At 43.3% G+C, this 24,355-nt stretch overlaps 1 protein-coding gene across 1 annotated transcript in view; it reads left to right on the plus strand.

Moving 5' to 3' along the window:
* The window catches only part of LOC311066546 (uncharacterized protein), a 69,334-nt gene that overhangs the window by 19,639 nt on the left and 25,340 nt on the right, over positions 1 to 24,355 (plus strand). The window contains exon 3 of the mRNA XM_084087768.1: positions 2,512 to 2,720. Coding sequence (XP_083943894.1) covers positions 2,512 to 2,720 — 209 coding nt within the window. The remainder of the gene's footprint in view (positions 1 to 2,511; positions 2,721 to 24,355) is intronic.

Consider the following 24,355-nt stretch of genomic DNA (forward strand, 5'->3'; position numbering starts at 1 on the left):
GTGCAGTACATACGGACAACACGTCGGTAGTCGCCTATATCAAGGGGGTTTGCGCTGGCACGCCATATCCTCTTGTGGTCCCAGGGGAAGTTGCTGTCACTCAAGGCAGCCTACATCCCCGGGGTCCAGAATATAGGAGCAGACACTCTGTCGAGACAGGGGCCGAGGCCCGGGGAATGGTGGCTCCACCCCCGAGGTGGTGGAGCTGATATGGAAATTTTAAGTGGATCTGTTTGCGTCTCGAGAGACGTCTCACTGTCCACTTTGGTTCTCCCTCACGCATCCAGCTCCTCTGGGACTGGATGCTATGGTACAGACGTGGCCGAGGCTACGTCTATACGCCTTTCCCCCAGTTGCTCTGCTCCCGGGAGTTCTGGAAAGAGTTCGCAGGGACCGGGTTTGCCTGCTTCTTATAGCCCCGCGCTGGCCGGGCAGAGTATGGTTTCCCGATCTTGTGTCCCTCCTCGACGGGCCTCCTCTGGAGCTACCCGTCAGGAGGGACCTTCTGTCCCAAGCAGGGGGCTCGATTTTTCACCCCCGACCAGAACTGTGGAACCTGTGGGCTTGGCCTCTGAGGGGGCCCAGCTCATAGAGTCAGGTCTCTCAACTGAGGTTGTTGAGACCATTCTACAGTCCAGAGCTCCCTCCACGAGGAAACTTTATGCCCTGAACTGGAGAGTATTCACCTCTTTGTGTAGTGACCGTCGGTTGGATCCAGTCAACTGCCCAATTGGTACAGTTCTGGAGTTCCTGCAAGAGCGGTTCACTGCAGGTCTGACCCCGTCCACTTTAAAGGTTTATGTGGCGGCCGTAGGTGCTTACCACAGTCCTTTGGGTGGAATGTCTGTGGGGAAAGACCCCTTTGGTATCTCGTTTCCCTCGTGGCACTTGGAGGTCCTCCTCCCTTTCGAAATCGGACCAGGAGGCGAATAATTTGCTTTGCCCTGTTCGGGCGTTAGACGCGTATGTCCACAGAGCTGCCCTGTGGCGTAAAAGTGACATTTGCTCCCCTAACAAGGGAGGTCCAGTGTCTAAGCAAAGGATGAGCAGTGGGTGGTTGAGACTATCTCACTTGCTTATGAGGCGGCTGGACAGCCTTCTCCTTTGGCTGTCCGGTCGCACTCTACGAGGAGTATGGCGGCCTCTAAGGCCCTTATATCAGGAGTTTCGTTACAGGACGTTTGTGATGCGGCAGGCTGGTCCTCACCGCACACTTTCGTCAGGTTCTACTCTCTGGATCTAGACTCTGCTCCAGGGTCTCATGTTTTGTCTTCCTAGTGCTGCTCACCAGATTTCACACAGGACAGACATTTGTAGCTATGGAGGCGTTGGTATAGACGTTCCCATAGCGTCAAACTCGACGCAACGCGAGTTCCCTTGAAAGGGAACGCCTCGGTTACGACTGTAACCTCGGTTCCCTGAAGAGGGAACGAGCGTTGCGTCACCTTGCCATATCTCCTTCATGCCTGTCAACACGACTTCAGACTTTACGAAGCTTTCGTTTTCTGTTTCGGGCCGGCTTTTATAGCTTCCTGGTACGTGACGTCACCCGCCTCTGACGTTCCGCCACACCATTGGACTGATTTTACATGTGCTTCAAGACGTCATCACGCAAAGCGTTCCCATAGCGTCAAACTCGACGCAACGCTCGTTCCCTCTTCAGGGAACCGAGGTTACAGTCGTAACCGAGGCGTTGAGGCGTTTTTTTGTTAGTTTTTTTTTCAGAATTAAGTAGCACAAAATTACTAGTCATCCATTTTTATATATCAGCTATGCATTCTAATAATCTTGTGGTACTCCATACTGAACTTATGATCGATAAGACATCTCTTCATTTACTGCAACAAACGGTCAGATAAGTATGATTTAGACCATGCTAATGCAATTCCACTAATGCCAACATAATTTTCGAGTCTATTTAAAAGAATGTTGTGGTCGATAGTGTCAAATGCAGCACTAAGATCGAGTAAAACTAATAGAGAGATACAACCACGATCGGATGATAAGAGCAAATCATTTGTAACTCTAATGAGAGCCGTCTCGGTACTATGGTACGGTCTAAATCCTGACTGAAAATACTCACAGATATCATTTCTTTCTAAAAAGGAACATAGTTGTGAGGATACTGCCTTTTCTAGTATCTTTGACAGAAAGGGTAGATTCGAGATCGGCGTGTAATTGACTAATTCTGTAGGATCAAGTTGCCTTTTATTAGCAGTTTAATAATAGTCAGCTTAAAAGTTTTAAGTTATTAAGAAGAGGATCTATGACCTCTGGAAGAATTTCTTTCAGTAGCTTAGTCGGTATAGGGTCTAACATACATGTTGTCGATTTAGATGATTTAACGAGTTAAGTAAACTCTTCCTCTCCTATAGCAATGAATGAATGGAATTTTTCCTCAGGGAGACTACAATGCACTGCCTGATGCGATACTGTAGTAGACGGTTGCATAATTATAATTTTCTCCCTGATATTATCAATCCCTGATATTATCATTTCTCCTTTTCTTAGCTTCAGGTTTTTCAGGACTATGGAGGAGCGTATTTTACAACGTCCAAATTTTGCAATGAGGTACCAGAGGCATCATAGAGGTCAGTGGACCAGCCTACAGCTGAGCCGTCGGTCCAGGGCCTTTTCTCCTTCCAGACAGCGGTTCAATAAAGGCCTGGACAAGAGTTCCTTCACAGCACTCAGACAAAACATCAAACCTGGCACCACAGGTTAGCTGCATTGTGTGTATCTGTTTGTTGCAAATTTTGGTACAACTGATTTTTATATACAGTGCATAAATGTCCTTGGATCCGTCTTAAAATTAAGAGGTACTGTAGTGATATAGCCTTCTGCATTCTCCTCATTGTAGCTTTTAGAGCCCGACCGATATATCGGCGGGCCGATATTATCGGCCGATATTAGGCATTTTCCTAACTATCGGTATCGGCATTTATAATGGCCGATAAATTAATATTTAAAAAAATGCAGCGTGCAGTGATTTATGTAAGGATGGTGCTGCCAATAAAGCACCTAAAAGCTGTCACAAAGAACGGGCAAAAGTGGCAAAAAAATAACGGCCGCGTCCGGTGTAGACACAGTGTTAAAGCTCATTTTGCTATGTTACAACATCAAGCAATATTCCAATAATTTATGTAATTATAACACTTTATATAGGGCCATTTTGCATTAAGAGTAGCCAGATGGACACGCGAGACGCGACACATTCAGAATTAATACACTTTTAGTAAACTACAGAACAGCGCGAGCGGGAAGCGGCGCACCTCACAGGCAGAGAACGCGTCCGAGAATGGACACTGCATTAGTGATATAAAACGCACACACACAGGTCTGTTAAATTAAGCAATACTTTTAAGGTAGTCTAATATTTTTCTGACTAACAAAATTACTGACACAGTAAAGGGTAGATTTAAATAAAGAAAAACGAAATTTAAATAAAGAAAACGAAATTTAAATAAAGAAATTAAACGAAATTTAAATAAAGAAAAACGAAATTTAAATAAAGAAAAAACGAAATTTAAATAAAGAAAAACGAAATTAAGTTAAATTAAAAAACGAGATTAATTTAGATTGATAATAACGGGTAAAAAGGCTAATACATTTTGTTTCTATTATTCTATTTTCCACAATGTCAAAGCAACACAGCTTAACCCAAAACACAAGCTCAGACATGCACTTCGTCCATACAAACTCCGCTGTTCTGCGCTCTAGCCAGAGAACACTCCTGTTGCAGGAACACTTGTGCGTCGGTTCTATTTCTAGCATGCATGCGTTTTCCGAGTGGCTCGAGCCGCCTGAGAGACGCGTCTCACGCAGGCAGTGTGCAAACTCCAACCTGTTAACATGGGAGCCGAAATAAGGCCTTATTCAAGCGCGAATGAGAACCGTTTCGCGGGGGATCCCAGATGTGAAAAAAAAAAACGAATGTCAAATTTTCAAATCGAATACCAACCCACCGAACGAATATTCGAATAAGCCTAGTTTCACGTTTAGTACATTTTGCTTACTACTTATTTAAAATAGTATAAAACTACTGTACATATGTAATTATAAACGTGTTCATTATGATATTATTAATTTTACTTTACTAAAAAGATCTGAGTTCTTCCTCCACTGGTAGATATTAGAGAAATTAAGATTAAAAATAGAAGATAAGGTTTTGTCAGTGACACTTTTGATATATTTATTGATACAAGTTATGTTTTAAATAACGTGACTAAATTAAAAGACAAAGTCGTTAGTGTTATGTAGTAACCGATGTGGCTCGGGTTAAATGAATCACTGTGGTACGTCTGGTCAGGACGCAATGAAGATGCACTTAGGTTTCGTTGATGATTTATTGGGTGTACTTGTATATGTGTGGTTCTATAAGACAAATAGAAAACAATATATCAATACTTAACATTCATAAATAATTGTTAATCAATAACAAAGACATTTCAATAATTAGAAAGCATTCGAACATATCCAGAAGTCGTATTATTCACTTTGTTATCTTATCTGACTTTGGTCAGACTGGGGATCGAACCCCTGGCCGTTGCGTTAATGACGTCACATCGACAGCGCGTGCAAAACAGAATGACGAAGCACTTTCTTAGCATACTCGGCAATGTCAACAAATAATATAAATCTACCCAATTAAAGGCTATTACAATAATGCTTGATATAAACAACAATAACGTAATGTGTAAACAATTATTACATTCAATGAGATAATATGCAGATCGATCGGCCGTACAGCCGACTTTAATAAGGCCTATTTAACCTAACAAACAGAACTATGTTGATAAGATCCATAAACATAGAAACTTACTTTTAGATGCACGCACACGATTAATAACACCACTTTTCTGAAATGAGGCAAACTCTCGTGAGCTCCGCAGTCCACACTCTACGGATTCATAACAACAACGCACTTCCTTTTCAGCATATTCCAATTACTCCGTTATTCCACAAGGGGGCGTTAACAGTCCATAGTCATTGAATCTGTCAACTCTCAATAAGAAAACCCTACTAATATAAATCTATTACCTTAAGTGCTAAATACAAAGCCCTTTGAAACAGCCACCCCCAAATTTGCACAGTCAAATTTGCTTATTTAGAAGAGCTTGAAACTACATCTGTGTCTGGGAGTGCTGGTAGTTTGATGAGGCGCGCTACGGGTCTGATATATGTTCTGTCTTTAATTTTCACCTCTGCTGTTCTGATTCGTCCGTCAGTCCCGGGGAAAACATTAGTGATTTTTCCTACAGGCCAGAGTGCTCTGGGTAACTGTGGGTCCACAATCATAACAATCATGTCCAATTTCAACTGGTCTTTGTCCCTCTGCCATTTAGCACGGGTTTGTAGGTTGGGCAGGTAGTACTTTGTGAAGTGTGTCCAGAACTGATCGGCAAGTACTTGAGAGTGTCTCCATCTACGGCGGCTTAAGAGTTCTGTTTCATGATAAACGGTCTGTGGGATTGATGGATCCAGCCGCCCCATGAGAAGAAGGTTTGGAGTCACCGGGTTAGGGTCAGCAATATCTGTGGAAATGTAACCCAGAGGTTTAGAATTCAGAATTCCTTCTATTTCAGTGAGAACCGTGTTCAGGACCTCCTCAGTCGTGCTTTGCCCTTGTAAAGTGGCATACAGTGCAGACTTGATTGATCTTATCTCACGTTCCCAAACTCCTCCAAAATGGGGACTACTGGGAGGATTAAATCTGAATTGTATTTGCTGTTTGGCCAACTCTGTCTGCAGGGTAGGACCCAATGATTTGAATGACTCTTGGAGCTCTCTTTCACCACCTTTAAAGTTTGTGCCTTGATCTGATAGCAATTCTGAAGGTTTTCCTCGGCGTGATGTAAAGCGTCTTAGAGCCATCAGGAATGAGTCAGTATCAAGGCTGCTTAAAAGGTCGATGTGGACAGCACGGGTAGTCAGGCATTTAAACAAGATGCCCCAACGTTTCTCACATCGTCTACCTAATTTAACTGTAAATGGTCCAAAACAGTCCATTCCAGTAGAGAAGAATGGGGGTTTGAATATTTGCAGTCTGGCCTGAGGGAGATCTGCCATTTGAGGCACTGTCGGTTTAGCTCGCCACCTTTGACAGTCTGGGCAGGAGTATTGCTGCCGTTTAACGGCTTCTCTACCGCGTAAAATCCAATATTTACGGCGGATCTCTGCAAAGACCCGTTCAGAGCCAGGGTGATGAAGCTCTTTATCAATGTCCTGAATGAGTAGTTGGGTTATTTTGTGGGATGGATCTAGGACAACTGGGTGGATAACATCTGCATCCAGTTGTTGACTGCGGCGAAGTCGCCCACCAACTCGAATGAGGCCCACTGTGTGGTCATACTCAGGTGCCAAAGTTATTAGGCGGCTAGAATACGGTACTGGTTTACCTTCTACTAGACAGTGGAGGTCCTCAGGGAAGCTATCATATTGAACTTTCTTCAGAATGTCTCTTTCTGCTAATTGATGATCCTCAGCTGAGGGATCCCCTTCTTTACCTGCCACCCCATGGCGTAGAAGTGCTGCAGCTTCCACTAAAGCTTTAAAACTGCTGAACTGTTGTGGGTCAGGCAAGGACTGAACATCAGTAACTGTTACGTGACTACAGAAAGTAGTCTTCTTCAGTTCAGCAGGATTGTCAGATGTACTTATGTTGGGAATCATCGGCCAGCAGCTGGGTGAGTGCAGGAGAAATTCTGGTCCTTGACTCCATAATTTGTGTGTAGATAGCTCTTTTAGAGTTTTCCCATGAGTGATGTAGTCAGCTGGATTGTTGGTGGATTCCACATACCGCCATGTGTGAGCACTTGTATTTCGGCAATTCTGGTTCCCACAAACACTTTATAGCGACAGGATTCTGACTGAAGCCATGTCAGGACTGTAGTGGAGTCGGTCCAGAGTACGAAGGATTCAATGTTCAGGGTGAGCTCTTTAGCTAATAACGAAGCTAACTGCGCACCCGTAAGAGCTGCACACAGTTCCAATCTAGGCACAGATAACTGGCGTTTAGGGGCTACTCTTGACCTGGCTGTGAGAAAAGCTACCTCGACACTTCCCCTTGCCTCCTCTGTGCGCAAGTATGCTACGGACCCATAGGCCTGTTCGGAGGCATCACTGAATATATGTACTTGACGACTACAATTAAGGGAGTCCATCTGGGAGCTCACATAGCAGCGAGGTAATTTGATTTGAGTTAGATGTGGCAGTTCTCTTTGCCAATCATGCCATGTTTCAAGAATGTCATTTGGCAGTAGTGGGTCATCCCACTCTCTCTGTTTTGCCCACAGACTCTGTATAAGTATCTTGGCCCGAGTGATATAGGGAACAAGGAACCCAAGGGGGTCATACTGGCTCGCTACTACCTTGTATATGTTTCTCATTGTGGGGGTTGAACAGTCAGCAAGGCGGCTTTGGTATCCCAGAGTATCAGATTGACACATCCAACGCAATCCTAATGCAAGTTCTTGAGGATCTGATTCGGTTTGGTTAAGCCAAAGCTCACTGCTTTCAGATCTGGCTTCCTTTGGCAGATGATTGATGACATTAGGTGAATTGCATGCCCATTGTCGTAGTTCAAATCCTCCTTCTGCTAACAGATTCCTCAGTGTGTTCACTAGCCCTTTAGCCTCCTCAAATGTAGCGACACTCTGTAGACAGTTATCTACATAGAAACATCTTTCGATGGAGTGTCGGACATTGTCTCCTGGCTCACTGTGGTCAATTACGTGCTTCTGTAGTGCGTATGTGGCACAACACGGACTACACGTTGTTCCAAATGGGAGCACTTGCCACTCGTAGATGCTTGGGAGTTCCTCTCTGTTCAGATCACGCCATAGGAATCGGAGGAGGGGCTTGTCCTCTGGTAGTAGTCTCACTTGATGGAACATGCCCTTTATATCACTACTAAAGGCTACTGCATGCTCCCGGAATCGTAGCAGCACCCCGAGCAAGGAGGACCCCAGAGTTGGTCCAGGCAGAAGCAGATCATTCAGGTTTTCGCCTCTGTATGAGAAAGAACAATTGAAAACAACTCTGTTTTTTCCATTATGCCTCACCATGTGGTGGGGGATGAACCATGATTCTTCTTCCCCAGTCAGTTTCTGCTCTGGTATAGCAACCACATAGCCTGCCTGTACCAGTCTCTGAATTTCAGCTCTGTAAGCTTCTGACTTCACAGGATCCCTAGCCAGGCGATTCTCTGTGCTGCGAAGATTAGGCATTACAGATTGCTTTGTGGCATGTAATTTTGGCATATTCTTAACTCTTAAGAGGGGCGTAGCATAGCGTTGGGTCCCATTTATATCAACTCGGGTTGTCTTTGCCTCTAGTAGGTCGATGGCGGCTTGATCTTGTTTGGATCTGGTGGCGAGTTTCTCGCTCCTGTAGGGCAGTACATCGAGTTGCCACAGTTTTTCAACATGTCTGAATAGCTCATTGGAAGGGGAGCGAATTGATATGTTAAAACATTGTTGGGTGAGAAGTGGATGTTGCACAAGCTTAGCTGGCCCTTGGACTGTCCAGCCTAGTCTCGTCTTCACTGCTGCTGGTCCACCAGGAGGACCCAAGCGTACAGGCTCAATTGGGGTAACTAAGTGTGGATAGTCAGAGCCGATTAATAAGAGGGGCCGAACACTGTCATAGGAAGGGATTGGCAACCCTCTGAGGTGTCTATATTTATTCTGTAAGGTTGCAGCTGGACACGTGTGTTCGGCTAGCCCCAATTGGTCTGCAGTAAATGCCCTGTGTATCTTAAACACTCTTTGAGGCTGACAGGCTGGAGAGATGGTGAAGGACACTGAAGTACCCTGTATGACTCGCATGTCCTGTCTAACAGTTCTCAAAGCAAGGTCTTCTGGTTTGCCATGTAGCTTCAGTTTCTGAGCAGCTGCTTGCAAAAGGATGGTGCGTTCTGAGCCATCGTCTAAAATTGCAAATGTCTCAAGGGCATGGTCTCCATTCCGAAGGATTACCTTTGTGACCTTTAACAGGACCTGACTGCAGCCTAATGTTCGGTCTAGGTACAGGACCTCATTGGTGTTGTTGACAAGACAAGTGTTTTCATTGACTGGTCTCTCATTCAACTCATGAAGTGCCTCGAGATGTTTGCCCTTACATACCTTACAGATGGTTTTCAAACGGCACTGCGCTGCCTGATGGGATCGACCACAACGCCAGCATCTCTTATTGGTTTTCACCCAGTTTGTTTTCTGTTCTTTGGTGAGCTGGCTGAAATTATGACACTGATTCAAATAATGCTGGGTATTTGTGCAGTAGGGGCAGAACATTTTTGGTTTGTCCTGAGTTGTAGCCACACTCGAACTGGATCCTTCTGCAGATGTGGTATTGAGAGCAGGCTCTGCACTGTGGAATATAGCCGTTGTCTTGGTGGGCTTAAAGTCTCTGCGTCTATCCCTTTTCTGGGTAGTTTGCTCCTTTCTGTTCCCGCCATGCAACTCGAAACCACTTTCCTGTATTTTTAGCTCATATTCAAGCCAGTCTGCAAAGTGTAAAAGAGTAGGAATGCGAACATTTAAGGGGTACATGTACCTTTTGAACTCAGCTCGCAGTTCGTGGGGCAGCTTCGACATCAGTCTGGTTACGTGTGAACCGCACTGGAGCTCAACACTGCCGCTATCTCCCAGTTGGTCCAGCATGCCTACTAATGCTCTGACTTTCAATGCAAACCTTTTGAATCCACCAGCATCATAACTATGGATAGTGGGGTCATCCATTAAATCAGCAATCCGCCGCAAGGCTAATTGGTGAGGTTGCCCATATTGCTCAGCAAGAGTTGCCATGGTATCTGAATAGGGCCTACTGGAATTGATATAAGAGTCTGCGATGAGAAGAGCGTCCTCAAACTTCAAGTGTTCTAAGAGAATTTGATATTTAAATCTCTCCGTCACATCCTCAGGTAGAAGATTGTCTAATGAGACCTTCAGTCGTGCAAATTCCCGTGGGTCTCCCTTGGTGAAGTCAGGGATTGTAGGTGTAGGGCCTCGGTATACCTTCTCTTGCTGAGTGTGGTTAGGATGCTGTCCTGTGTCTCTATAGAATGGCATGCTGGCAGTAGGTGCTGTTTGGGGATGCCTGGGCTGTGGATAGTAACGCACCCTCTGTGGTGGAGTCGTTGCCATAGGGTACCTCTCGGGTTCATAGTACTCAGGTGTTGATGCGCAGGAGGGATATTGCCCTCTATTCCCTAATTTCCGCATGCTAGTGGATATTTCCTCCACCCAATCTGATATGTTGTGTCTAGGAGGTGGTGGTGGTGGTATATCCACTGTGGAGGGAAAGATGTCATCATCCACTACTGGAGGAGGTGGCAGTGGCCAGTCTTCATATTCTGTTAAAGGGGCTTGCCTTGATGGTAACCGGGCTCTGTCATGTGGCAAAGGCACTGCTCTTTGGTGGGTTGAGGAGACTCTGTTAATGGCCATTTGCTGTTGCATATCTAGCACTGTAGATTGAAGTTGTTGATTTTCTTGTTTAAGCTGCTTCATCATTTTCAGAATCTCTGATACATCCTCCGTTGTAACTGGTTGCAATACAGGTGTGCTTTCATATCTTGTTCCAGTGGGTGGTGAACGACTTATGGCTCTCCGGTCTGCCCACATGGCCTCGTCGCTTGATGACTGATATGTGAGAGGGGTCATCTCGGCTACCCTTTCAGTGTGACTTGCCCGTAACTCTCTGGGATGAAGGAATGTAGCAGCAGCTGGGGTCTGTTGGTCGTAATGCGGGAGAGAAACCTCATAATCCTCCAACCAGGCTGGAGGCTGTGTTCGCCGCTTAGGACGCACGTCAGCAGGCAGTTCTTCTCTGGTCGTCTTGTCTGAAAACATCTTCGACACATCCACAGCAATTACCGTAATCCGGCTCGAAGGACCAATTTGTTATGTAGTAACCGATGTGGCTCGGGTTAAATGAATCACTGTGGTACGTCTGGTCAGGACGCAATGAAGATGCACTTAGGTTTCGTTGATGATTTATTGGGTGTACTTGTATATGTGTGGTTCTATAAGACAAATAGAAAACAATATATCAATACTTAACATTCATAAATAATTGTTAATCAATAACAAAGACATTTCAATAATTAGAAAGCATTCGAACATATCCAGAAGTCGTATTATTCACTTTGTTATCTTATCTGACTTTGGTCAGACTGGGGATCGAACCCCTGGCCGTTGCGTTAATGACGTCACATCGACAGCGCGTGCAAAACAGAATGATGAAGCACTTTCTTAGCATACTCGGCAATGTCAACAAATAATATAAATCTACCCAATTAAAGGCTATTACAATAATGCTTGATATAAACAACAATAACGTAATGTGTAAACAATTATTAACATGCAATGAGATAATATGCAGATCGATCGGCCGTACAGCCGACTTTAATAAGGCCTATTTAACCTAACAAACAGAACTATGTTGATAAGATCCATAAACATAGAAACTTACTTTTAGATGCACGCACACGATTAATAACACCACTTTTCTGAAATGAGGCAAACTCTCGTGAGCTCCGCAGTCCACACTCTACGGATTCATAACAACAACGCACTTCCTTTTCAGCATATTCCAATTACTCCGTTATTCCACAAGGGGGCGTTAACAGTCCATAGTCATTGAATCTGTCAACTCTCAATAAGAAAACCCTACTAATATAAATCTATTACCTTAAGTGCTAAATACAAAGCCCTTTGAAACAGTTAGTGAAGATTATGCAACAGTATTTAGAATATAATATAATATAAAATGCAATGCAAACTAGTTTGGTTACAGCTCAAATTCTCATTCTATCATTCACCCTGCCTCCATTACATATCTTTGTCACACAAGTGTTTGATCAACACATTTGAGTGATCATTGCAAAACGTTTATATATTTATTCTGTTTATACTGTGTATTCTATATACAGTACCCATCAAAAGTTTGTACACACCAATTGGAAAGTGTGTCCAAACTTACTGTACTATAATACACATAAATAATATTGCTACTGTATTATAATATACACATAAATAATATCGGCCGATATATTGGTATCTGGCTTTTTTTTATCGGTATCGGCATCGGCGCCCAAAAATCCATATCGGTCGGGCTCTAGTAGCTTTACAGAATTTCTCAAAGTTCTAGCCTCTAATTATAAGTAAATCATAGGAGGAGTGTCTGTAAAAGGCTGGGCCACGAGTCGGAAATCAACGGGGACTTGGGACAAAAGTGCCTATGCACAATTATTCCAGCAGCCATATCACCCTGTAGCCCAAGACTGGTTGCCCACTGAAGCTAAGCAGGGCTGAGCCTGGTCAGTATCTGGATGGAAGACCTCCTGAGAAAACTAGGTTGCTGCTGGAAGAGGTGTTAGTGAGGCCAGTAGAGGGAGCTCACCCTGTGGTCTGTGTGGGTCCTAATGCCCCAGTATAGTGACAGCGACACTATACTGTCAAACAGCACCGTCCTTCGGATGAGACGTTAAACCGAGGTCCTGACTCTCTGTGGTCATTAAAAATCCCATAGCACTTCTCGTAAAGAGTAGGGGTGTAACCCTGGTGACCTGGCTAAATTCCATCCAATGGCCCTTGCCAATCATGGCCTCTTAATAATCCCCATCCATTGAATCGGCTCTATCACTCTCTCTCCTCTCTACTTAGTGTGCTGGTGTGTGGTGAGCGCACTGGCTCCACCTGTAGGAGTGAAATGCCTCACTTCTCTCTGGGAGTTTTCCAAACTCCCTGAAAACTGCAGTTGTCAAGCCCCACCTGAAAAAGAACAATCTGGATAAGACCATATTAAGCAACTATAGGCCGATCTCAAATCTTCCTTTCATAGGCAAGATCATTGAAAAAGTTGTTTTCAATCAGCTGAACAAATTCTTATGCTCGAATGGATACTTTGACAATTTTCAATCTGGTTTCCGACCACACCACAGCACAGAGACAGCGCTCATAAAGATAATAAACGATATTCGCTTAAATACTGATTCAGGCAAATTATCAGTGCTGGTTCTACTCGACCTCAGTGCTGCATTTGACACTGTCGATCATAACATACTTCTTGACAGGCTGGAAAACTGGGTGGGGCTTTCTGGGACAGTTCTAAAATGGTTCAGGTCATACTTAGATGGGAGAGGTTATTATGTGAGTATAGGAGATCATAAGTCTGAGTGGACATCTATGACATGCGGAGTCCCTCAAGGCTCAATTCTTGCGCCACTCCTGTTCAACCTGTATATGCTCCCAATGAGCCAAATAATGAGAAAGAACCAAATTGCTTACCACAGCTATGCAGACGACACACAGATCTACTTAGCCCTATCGCCTAACGATTACAGTCCCATTGACTCCCTGTGCCAATGCATTGATGAAGTCAACAGTTGGATGTGTCAAAACTTTCTTCAGTTAAACAAAGACAAAACTGAAGTCATTGCATTTGGAAACAAAGATGAAGTTCTCAAGGTGAACGCATACCTTCACTCTAGGGGTCAAACAACTAAACATCAAGTCAGGAATCTTGGTGTGACACTAGAGTCAGACCTTAGTTTCAGTAGTCATGTCAAAGCAATAACTAAATCAGCATACTATCATCTGAAAAATATTGCAAGAATTAGATGCTTTGTTTCCAGACAAGACTTAGAGAAACTTGTTCATGCTTTCATCACCAGCAGGGTGGATTATTGTAATGGACTCCTCACTGGCCTTCCCAAAAAGACCATAAGACAGTTGCAGCTCATACAGAACGCTGCCGCCAGGATTCTGAGCAGAACCAGAAAATATGAACATATCACACCAGTCCTCAGGTCTTTACACTGGCTCCCAGTTAAATTTAGGATTGATTTTAAAGTATTATTACTGGTATATAAATCATTTAATGGCCTAGGACCTCAATACATTGCAGACATGCTCACAGAATATAAACCCAACAGATCACTCAGATCATTAGGATCATATCAGCTAGAATTACCAAGGGTTCACTCTAAGCATGGCGAGTCCGCTTTTAGCTATTATGCCAGCCGCAGCTGGAACCAGCTTCCAGAGGAGATCAGACGTGCTCCTACAGTAGTCACATTCAAATCCAGACTCAAAACACTTCTGTTTAACTATGCATTTAATGAATGAGCACTGTGCCACTGTTCGTCCGAATGTTTGTACTGTACTGTATCTTATTTTTTTTAACTGTTTTAATTATTCTTATTTCTTTTTATTATTTTAATTATTCTTCTTTCTTTTTATTATTTTAATTTCTTCTATGTAAAGCACTTTGAATTGCCACTGTGTATGAAATGTGCTATATAAATAAACTTGCCTTGCCTTGCCTTGCCTTGCCTGCCTTGTAGCTGGTGTGTGGCGAGCGCACTGGCTCCACCTGTAGCTGGTGTGGGGTGAGCGCACTGGATCCACCTGTAGCTGGTGTGGGGTGAGCACACTGTCTCCACCTATAGCCGGTGTGTGGTGAGCGCACTGTCTCCACCTATAGCTGGTGTGTGGTGAGTGCTGGCTCCACCTGTAGCTGGTGTGGGATGAGCGCACTGTCTCCACCTATAGACGGTGTGTGGTGAGCACACTGGCTCCACCTGTAGCTGGTGTGGGGTGAGCGCACTGGATCCACCTGTAGCTGGTGTGTGGTGAGTGCACTGGCTCCACCTGTAGCTGGTGTGGGGTGAGCACACTGGCTCCACCTGTAGCTGGTGTGTGGTGAGCGCACTGGATCCACCTGTAGCTGGTGTGTGGTGAGCGCACTGGCTCCACCTGTAGCTGGTGTGTGGTGAGCGCACTGTCTCCACCTGTAGCTGGTGTGGGGTGAGCACACTGGGTCCACCTGTAGCTGGTGTGGGGTGAGCGCACTGGATGATGTAAATGTTCTTTGTTCACTTTATATGGCTTAATGTATGCTCTGTTTGAATAATTGTGGAAATTAATACGTTATAATTGACTTGTGACCCTTGTGCACTGTTCGATTTCTGGTTACAGCCTGTATGGTATGGGTCAAATTGACCCTAATTGGATTCAACACAATTCCCCAAAATTCACACTATGAAAAAAAAACTAATTCATTTGGATCTAATTGTGATTTCTTTATGAGAAGCTTAATAACTGCAAACTTGAACGATCTTGGAACATAACCTAGAGATAAAGACGAGTTAATAATATTGAGAAGAGGCTGTTCTGCTACAAGTAACAACTCTTTCAGTTTACTGGGTATTGGATCTAATAAACATGGTGTTGGTTTAGATGCCATGATACGTTTATTTAGCTCTTCCTGTCCTATAGTTGTGAAGCACTGCAATTGTTCTTGAGGGGTGATAATTCAGGCTGAATCATAAGACGCTGTTAAAGGTGGTACATTTACAATTGTATTTCTGATGCTTTAAATTTTCTCAGTGAAGAAATTCATAAAGTCATTACTACTAAACTGTAATGGAATAATTTGTTCAGGTGATGTCTGTTTATTTGTTAATCTCGCCACTGTACTAAATAAAAATCTTGGATTGTTTTGGTTATTTTCTATTAGTTGGTGGATATGCTCGGCCCTGGCTGCTGGGAACGGGAAGTGCTGTCTTTTCACGCGATTCTAAAGACATCTAAATGAGTTTGTTTCCATTTACGCTCTAGATTACAAGTTTCTCTCGTGAGTAATACTGTTGGACCATGGTGCAGTACTTTTCTCTCTAACCTTTTTTGATCTGATCGGTGCAACAGTTTCTAATGTAATTAAAGTGAAAAGAGTGTAAACAAGACGAGCGAAACCACACTAGTGATGCTAGCAGGCTAAAGCTAGTAGGGGATGTTTGGAAAGTTGGATATAAGTAGCGATATCAAAGCAATCCGATTGTTTTCGATATAGAATATTATCGGGGATATGTTCACCCACTGTAAAATGGAAAAATATTTGTTTATAAAATTTGTATACACCGAAATATCTTAGTCTAAACCTAAAGTAATCTTGACAAAGTATACAGCATTTGAAAGCTTTCAGACTCTAGTTTTCATATTTGGAGACTTTTCATTTCAAAAGAAATGACAGAGCAATAGAAGAATAGCAATACATTTTTCATTTGTGATGTGTTGCCAAACTATAACCCATGCTCTAATTCTTTCCCCATGTTTATGAGTTTTAGAGATTGAATTCAAATCAAATAATAACATTACTGCCCAAACTACTTCTGAATAGAATGTCTACTTCATAAATATTTTGAATAGTATGGAAATATATGGTTCAGATCACTCAAACCATTTTTGGCAATCGAAGCGTCCTCAATGGTCACCGGTGGAGTTTGGATGTCATCTAGTGGAAAAGTTTATTACTGCGCCCAAAATTATTTTTTATTTTTTTTGAGATATCAACCTAACATTTTCTTGAAGTTTTAGAGTTTAACAATGTTTTGTAAAATATATATATATATATAATATACATTTTACATTTTACATTTTCATAAACTTAAACTTCTATAACTTTTTTAAAACTTTACTTTTACAACTGTTTTGACATACAATAATCTATGAAATGTTCCCTTTAAAAAGATACCAAACTTAAGTCGGTGCTTTGAAATATTCAAGATTTATTGCAATCTAATTCAAGTATATGCTCAATAAGTGGGACAGACAGTTAACAGTTAAAACAACTTTTTATTTTCACAAACTTTGAAAATAAAAAGATGTTAAACTCAGTAAGACGCTGGTAGCCTGGCAAGCCAGACCTACATCAAGATGTTGGGTCTGGCAACTCACCATAGACACGGCTCAATCCGAGGGGCGGGATAAACGGCTGTCTTTCAAATTCCCTCTGCACGCAATAGGACAGCGCTTCAACCAACCAGAGCGTTTTCCCAAGAGTGGAGCTAACGTTAGTTTATAGATTCAACTTTTGAATCTGGCCGGCAAAACTACGAACACATCTTCCTTTTTTAAGAATGACTTAAGTGCCATTTTTTGCTCTTTTCTCAAAGAAAAGCTAAGTCCTCCAGAGTCGCGGCCAAAGCCGATTCGAAAGACTGTTCTCCAGCAGCCGCCATTCTTTGTTTTCAAGTCGCAGCCAGGTAACCGTCGCAACTCTGTCATCATTATGTTAAACCCGCCCCGCCTACTCTATACACGACGTGATTGGCCTGACCCAATTTAGGTTTTTACAGCTCCGAAAGTCAATGGAGAGTTACTAGACTACCCTGGCTGCAAAATACATTTTGCTGCCGCTAGGGTGCGTCTAGATTTCTAGGCTAAGACGCTGGCACTTCAGGACTAGAGTTGAAGAGTTCTGACATACAACAAATAAGTGTTTTGTATTATGGGTCTGTACAGTTGCTTTTGAATAGATGTCTATATGGGTCAAATTGACCCATGAACAGCAAGATTGTATAGAATTTCTGTATGCACATTTCACTACACTGTTGAAACTTTGCATGCATGTTCATGACCCTAAATGAGAAAAAGTCACAAAATTTTAAGTAAAACTAACATGGTTTGAATTGAATTTCAGATAGATTGAAAAAAGAAATGATAGCTCATTTTTACCATATGTGGCTGACAAAATATTTTTCTGTATTGAAATAAGTGTGGAAAATGTACTTTTTTAGCTTCATAGGATAGTAAAAAACTAAAATAACAAAATATAACCAAGAAATGTTATGGCATACCATAAAAATAACATGTAGTTCTCATTTCCAGTAGATTTCACAATGACTGATTTCTCACCTTTTTTATGTACAGTGACAGATGCTGTCTTGTCAAAAAACACAGGTGTTTGATCCGCATGACCTGTCTGATCCAGGGGATATGAATGTTTTTTCCTTAGGCTGATCACATAGCGCTCTCGCTGAAGTCGGAGGGCAGGCGCTGTGCAAGACTTGTTTTGTGGCGTAATGCTTCGAGGACACTGACAGGCAAGTGTGTCAGTACATAGCTGAAATAAGAATTGAGTTGCCCCGCTGGTGGGTAAGTTCAACTCTTTGGCGATATCCAGTGTCTTCAGCTGGATGACAGCTCTGGTTATGACCAGCCCCTCATTTCTTTGCCTGTCACTTGCCTGTCAGTTTCTTCGAAGCGGCTGCTTTTAGGACCGTGGTAAGCTTTTCTTTGACTGTTAGTTTTTAGGGCTCGCCATCTTCTAACATTACACTCTGACACCCTATTTCCTGGCTGCTTAATGAGAGTTGTTTGATGACTCTGCTTCGTTTATCAGTCGTGGGGAGCACACTCTGTTTTACGTGTATTTGGTGCTCCCTATTGTTGCTATGTAAAAGTTTAGAACCTGAATATAAGACGACCCCATTGTTTCTGATGTTTAAAAATCTTATAAACGTATGAGGTGGCAAAGTGGGACTTTACCCCACACACAGGGAAAAGGCACAAAGTATTGATAGAAATACTAAACTATAACTAAAATAATATGTTTTTTGAATTATGTCTAAGTTAATACTTGTTCAAAACAATCACTTAAGCAAAGTTTGTACTATTTTCAGTTTATTTTGATAAATAAGATAATTAATTTTTATTCAATAAATACACTGTCATTAACCCTCTGGGGTCTGAGGTGTTTTTGGGGTCCTTGAGATGTTTTGACATGTCCTGACATTTTTGCTTTTTTCAGTTGCTTATAAACATAATAATGGCAAAGGTGTAATTACACTCTATTTAGCACAAACAGGGCTACCATAATATGTGTGCAACATGTATGTACATGTTTGTATTTTTGAGAGAATAATCACATGGTTTATCACATAACCTGCATGGTTATTGAAATGAAAGTTTCTGAAATAAGGCCACAAAACACATACTAAATATGTGTCCACAAGACTTGACTAATGGTGTCACATTCACCGCCTTCTTCCTCGTCTGTGTCTGCACTACACTTCCCAGAATCCTCCATCATCACCTTCACCTGCACATCGTCATCATCATCCTCATCACCTGTGTTCACCCATCATCATCTCCTTCACCTGTTGTCTTGTCATTATCTTCTCTGTATTTAAGTTCTCTTCTCACCCATGTCTTGGTCGGTTATTGTTTGTGCGCTAGTGCACTGTTTTGAGTTTGGTTGGATTTTGCCTATGGAAATAAATATTGAGTATTTTGTATCTTTGCTTGACCTTCGTCTTCTTCAACCCGCTGACGTTACAGAATAACTGACCTTAAAACTGAGCAAGGGAAGTTGTCTTTGGAGGAATATGTGGAAATATTCCTCGTCTACTATCAAGTTGTGAGTAAAGATCTTGGAATTCTAAAGATGACGTTTTGGAGTGGGTTGAGCAATCCACTTGAACAAATGTTGTTGTGGGATGATTTTCATCTCCCCTTCACGGAGTTCATCGACCGCACCCTGTGGGTGTGTGGCTCTTCCCTCACAGTGGGAGTCGTGGACGATCCTCTCATCCAGCCTGACCCTCTCGTCCAGCCCGATCTCCACATCCCGTTGGATCTCCCAGTCAAGCCTCTAGTCGCCTGCCCAGTAAAGCCAGAACCTGAGCCAGTCATCTGCACAACCGAGCTTTTCACCAGGGATGATGACTTCTCCGATCTCCCTCCTCTCATCTGCACAGCCGATCCCGAGTCAGTCGCCTGCACAGCCGATCCCGAGTCAGTCGCCTGCACAGCCGATCCCGAGTCAGTCGCCTGCACAGCCGATCCCGAGTCAGTCGCCTGCACAGCCGATCCCGAGTCAGTCGCCAGCACTAGCGACCCTGCACGTCACGCCAGTCATGCTGAGCCCACATACAACACAAGATCTGCTGAGGCCAATGCAGACAGCGTCATGCCTGCCGAGCTAGAGACTGAGAACGTCACGCCTGCAGAGAGGTTCTTCTCGCTGGTTCTGCCTGGCTTGGATCTCCCTTCTCCACTGCTTCCGTCCAGCTCAACGCCCTCTTCATCGCTGGTCCTGTCCAGCTCAACGCCCTCTTCGCCGCTGGTCCTGTCCAGCTCAGAGCCCTCTTCGCCGCTGGTCCTGCCCAGCTCAGAGCCCTCTCCGCCGCTGGTCCTGTCCAGCTCAGAGCCCTCTCCGCCGCTGGTCCTGTCCAGCTCAGAGCCCTCTCCGCCGCTGGTCCTGTCCAGCTCAGAGCCCTCTCTGCCGCTGGTCCTGTCCAGCTCAGAGCCCTCTCCGCCGTTGGTCCTGTCCAGCTCAGAGCCCTCTTCGCCGCTGGTCCTGCCCAGCTCAAAGCCCTCTTCGCCGCTGGTCCTGCCCAGCTCAAAGCCCTCTTCGCCGCTGGTCCTGTCCAGCCCTGAGCCGCCTTCGCCGCTGGTCCTGTCCAGCCCTGAACCGCCTTCGCCGCTAGTCCAGTCCAGACCCGTCTTCGCCGCTGGTCCTGTCCAGCCCTGACCCGCCTTCACCGCCTGTCTCATCCAGCCCTGACACGCCTTCGCCGCTGGACTCCTCCGACCCGGAGCCTAAGCCCGTTAACCTCCAAGAAAATTTTGGGGGGGCAATAAGTCCTCTGGGGGGACTTATTGCCAGTGCTGCCTGGTCCTTCTGGGACGCCGTTTCAGCCTTCTCCGCCATGGCCGCCCAAAGGGTCTTCTCCGCCATGGCCGCCCGAAGGGCCTGCTCCGCCCTGGCCCCCTGCTCAGCCTGCGCCGCCGTGGCCCCCTGCTCAGCCTGCGCCGCCGTGGCCCCCTGCTCAGCCTGCGCCGCCGTGGTCTCCTCCTCAGCCTGCTCCGCCACGGTCAGCGATACAATCCTGGAGTCTCCTGTCGGTCCTGTTCACTGACTCCAGGATGACCACCCCCCCCTCCCAGGTTCTGCCATCTACGGCGCAGGTCGCGCCTAGCGGGAATAAATTGATTTAAACTTTGTAAGACACGTTTTGTGTGGAAAGGCAACCAGGGCCGTAGCTAGAGGATTCGGGGCCCCCTGAAAAAATATTGATGTGGGCCCCCACCACCCTCCACCAATATCATACACTGTAAATAGATGAGCATGGAGGCCCACATATAACAGAAGATGATGATGTTGTAAAACCTTTATTTTAAAAGTTAAATGTTTACATACAAAATTACAACTAATAAAATCTAACAAAAAGCAAGAAATTGTTAGATAATAATAAAACCAATTTTAAAAAAGTAACAGCAAAATGTTTTTTTTCATAAATCAAAAAGTAAACATTTAGAAATTGACAAGAATACAGTCAAATTTAAAGGGATACTCCACTTTTTTTGGAAACAGGCTCCCCCAGAGTTAAAGGAGAACTCCGGTCAATTTTAACATTGAGCTAATTTTTTTGTAAATTTGGAGTGCTTTCAGTACAGAGAACAACGACAAAAATCGGTGTTGCCTACACCGTGTTATCCTCTTTTTAAAATTTGCACCCTGTTGACTTAAATGGGGCAAGTTTTAAACCTGCTTTTAGCCTCTTAACATCCTTGATGTGTCATTACAAGTGCCCAGCCATGTGAGTGATTCCTTCAGAGTGAACACGGGTAAATCTGACTGCAGTAGATGTGAAAGATATGAATAAAAGTGATGTTAATTCAGCCAGCGCACATACCTGTATTTACTTCCTGTTTTCGGTCGAAGTCCACAGTAATCGATTGTCGAGTTCTCCACTGTTGCTTAGTTACCTATGATCACGCGCGTGAACTCGACAATCGACTACTGTGGACTTCAACTGAAAACAGGAAGTAAATACAGTAAAATTTTAGAGGATAACATGGTGTAGGCAACCGGAGTTCTCCTTTAAACAGTTGAGTTTAACCGTTTTCGAATCCATTCAGCCGAACTCCGGGTCTGGCGGTACCACTTTTAGCATAGCTTAGCATAGATCATTGAATCGGACAAGACCATTAGCATCTCTCTCAAAAAAATGACCAAAGAGTTTCGCTATTTTTCCTATTTAAAACTTGACTCTTCTGTAGTTACATTGTGTACTAAGACCGACGGAAAATGAAAAGTTGCGATTTTCTAGGCTGATATGGCTAGGAACTATACTCTCATTCCTGCGTAATAATCAAGAAACTTTGCTGCTGTACCATGGGTCCAGCAGGCATAATGATATGATGCAGCGCCTGAAAATAGTCCCCAGCTCGGTAGACTATAGGGTCGACTATTTTCAGGCTATTTTAAACTCGAAATGAAACTAAACCAGCACTTCTGAGGTAAATTTCCCAGGATTATTCCTCACAGCGTCACAAGATGACGTAAAGTACATGAATCTGATTAAACTTGATGTGTTTTATCCAGCTGATGTGGGCGTTCTCAGGTTTGCATGGATTGCCTCAGATCATTTGCATTTGAATAGCGCACGCTCTCCGTAGGCGTTCACATTAGCAGATAATGAGTTGCGAGAACGATAATGAGAATGACTGACATCTCTCTCTTTTCATACAGATTACATAAACAGAGAATATTTGTTTTTTATATAAATTACTTCATTTAAAAGAAGAGAATTCAAGCTTTATAAAGACATATCTCTTGTCCTTGTGTGACTGAGTATTCGCTGAGTTACAGTTCATTTTCGGACACGTTTCAGAATGGACTTCACTGACAGAGAGAGGGCAGAACTCGCATCATGTTTATTTTTCTTTATTTGGCGAAAAGCACAACACTTTGTTTTTATTGTGTGTATACACAAAAAAAAATAGACACTTAACAGGATCGAATGATGTACAACACTTATATGTAAGATCAAAATCAACAGAGTATTTTTTTGCACTGATAAGAAAAAAAGCAAGATGGAATCGCCGGCGCAAACGCCGACCTCAGGGGGTTAAAATATTTTTCAATAATATTGTTGAATATTAAGTGTCCCCAACTTAGCAAGCCAGAGGCGACAGTGACAGGAACACAAACTCCATCAGTGACTGAATGGAGGAAAAAACCTTGGGAGAAAACAGAATCAGTTGCTCAGTTCTCCTCTGGCCAACGAACGAACATGGTGTCATTATGATTCAGGAAGCATCACATCAGAATTCAGATCCGGCTGACTACATCATGCGTTGTGGGCGTGTCTAGGCGCAGGTCCTCCATCTGATCTAGATACGGTCTGGATACGGCTGACTACGGTAACCTCGGGATATGGATCAGACAGACAGACTAGTATTAGTGTAGATGCCATTCTTCTTATGATGAGTACAGTACATCCGGTGTTATAGGAAGTGTTCCTGATTCCAGTTGACCTAATTTATGCAGCCATGCAATCATTTAACTGAATTGAAATAGAATAATGTGATAATGTATCATGCACGTTTTTCACTGTTTGTATTTATATTGTATATTTTTGTGTAAGGGAGACAAACGGGTGAAATAAGACAAGTGAAATAAGAATTTCATTGTCTGGTCAAAACCGTGGTGTTTTACTGTGCATGTGATATATATTTTATCTTGTATCTTGTATGTGTATGACAGGTTAAAGAGATGTGGTTTTAGTCTAGATTTAAACTGACAGAGTGTGTCTGCTTTTTGAGTGATGCTAGGAAGACTATTCCAGAGTTTGTATGGATTCTTAAAAACCTCTGATTGGCCATTGTGTTCACACGCTCAACGTATATGTCTGTGATTGGCTACAATATATCCACTGATAGACGCCTGCTTTCAAACGCTCCCGTGTGTATCTGTGTAAGCGCTCGGTGAAGAGTGTCAAAGATATCTATTAACAATGTTTCTGAAACGTTGATCATTGTAGCCAATCACAGACATATTAGTTGAGCGCGAGAACAAAATGGCCAATCAGAGGTTTTTAAGAATCCATTCAACAGCGCTCAAAATGCTTGAGGGAAATGCTGGTATCGTCTCATTTTTAAAATTGGTACCGAAGTCGGTACTTTTGACAACACTAGCATAGTCCATCTTGGCGAAGGAGGCCATAGAGCTCATTCCTCCTCATGAGAGGGAGTCTGGATTCTCTTTCATTATTCTAATAAGGATGGGGGGTTGCGTCCCATTCTAGATCTTCGGCCCTTGAATCGATCTCTGAGGAGATTCAGAGTAAAGATGTTAACAATCCCATTGTTCATGAGTCAAATCGAGTCAGAGGACTGGTTTGTCATGATAGATCTAAAACAAGTAAACAAGTCATTAATAAAAAAAGAACAAATAATTAAACTACAAGCAATAACACAAATAAATAAATACAATAGAACAAAGATACAAATTAAATAATCAGTGCTTTTAAGGTTTTTCAGGTAGGTCTAACAGTTCTCAGGTATAGAAATTGAATAATCAAATGTAAAATAACACTGGGTTAGGGTTAGGTATATAAGGTATATAAGGATTATAGGGTATAATCTTCACTGTAGAAATTAAATAAAAGTTCATCATTATTATAGTTACAAAAAACTTATTCAGTGAAGAGTAGGGAGTGAGTTCTTTGTCTTTTGTAGTTAGATTAACATTAAGAACACAGACAACAGCAGGAATA

This window comes from Abramis brama, assembly GCF_963993115.1.
Source record: "Abramis brama genome assembly, chromosome: 16".
Taxonomy (NCBI): Eukaryota; Metazoa; Chordata; class Actinopteri; order Cypriniformes; family Leuciscidae; genus Abramis; species Abramis brama.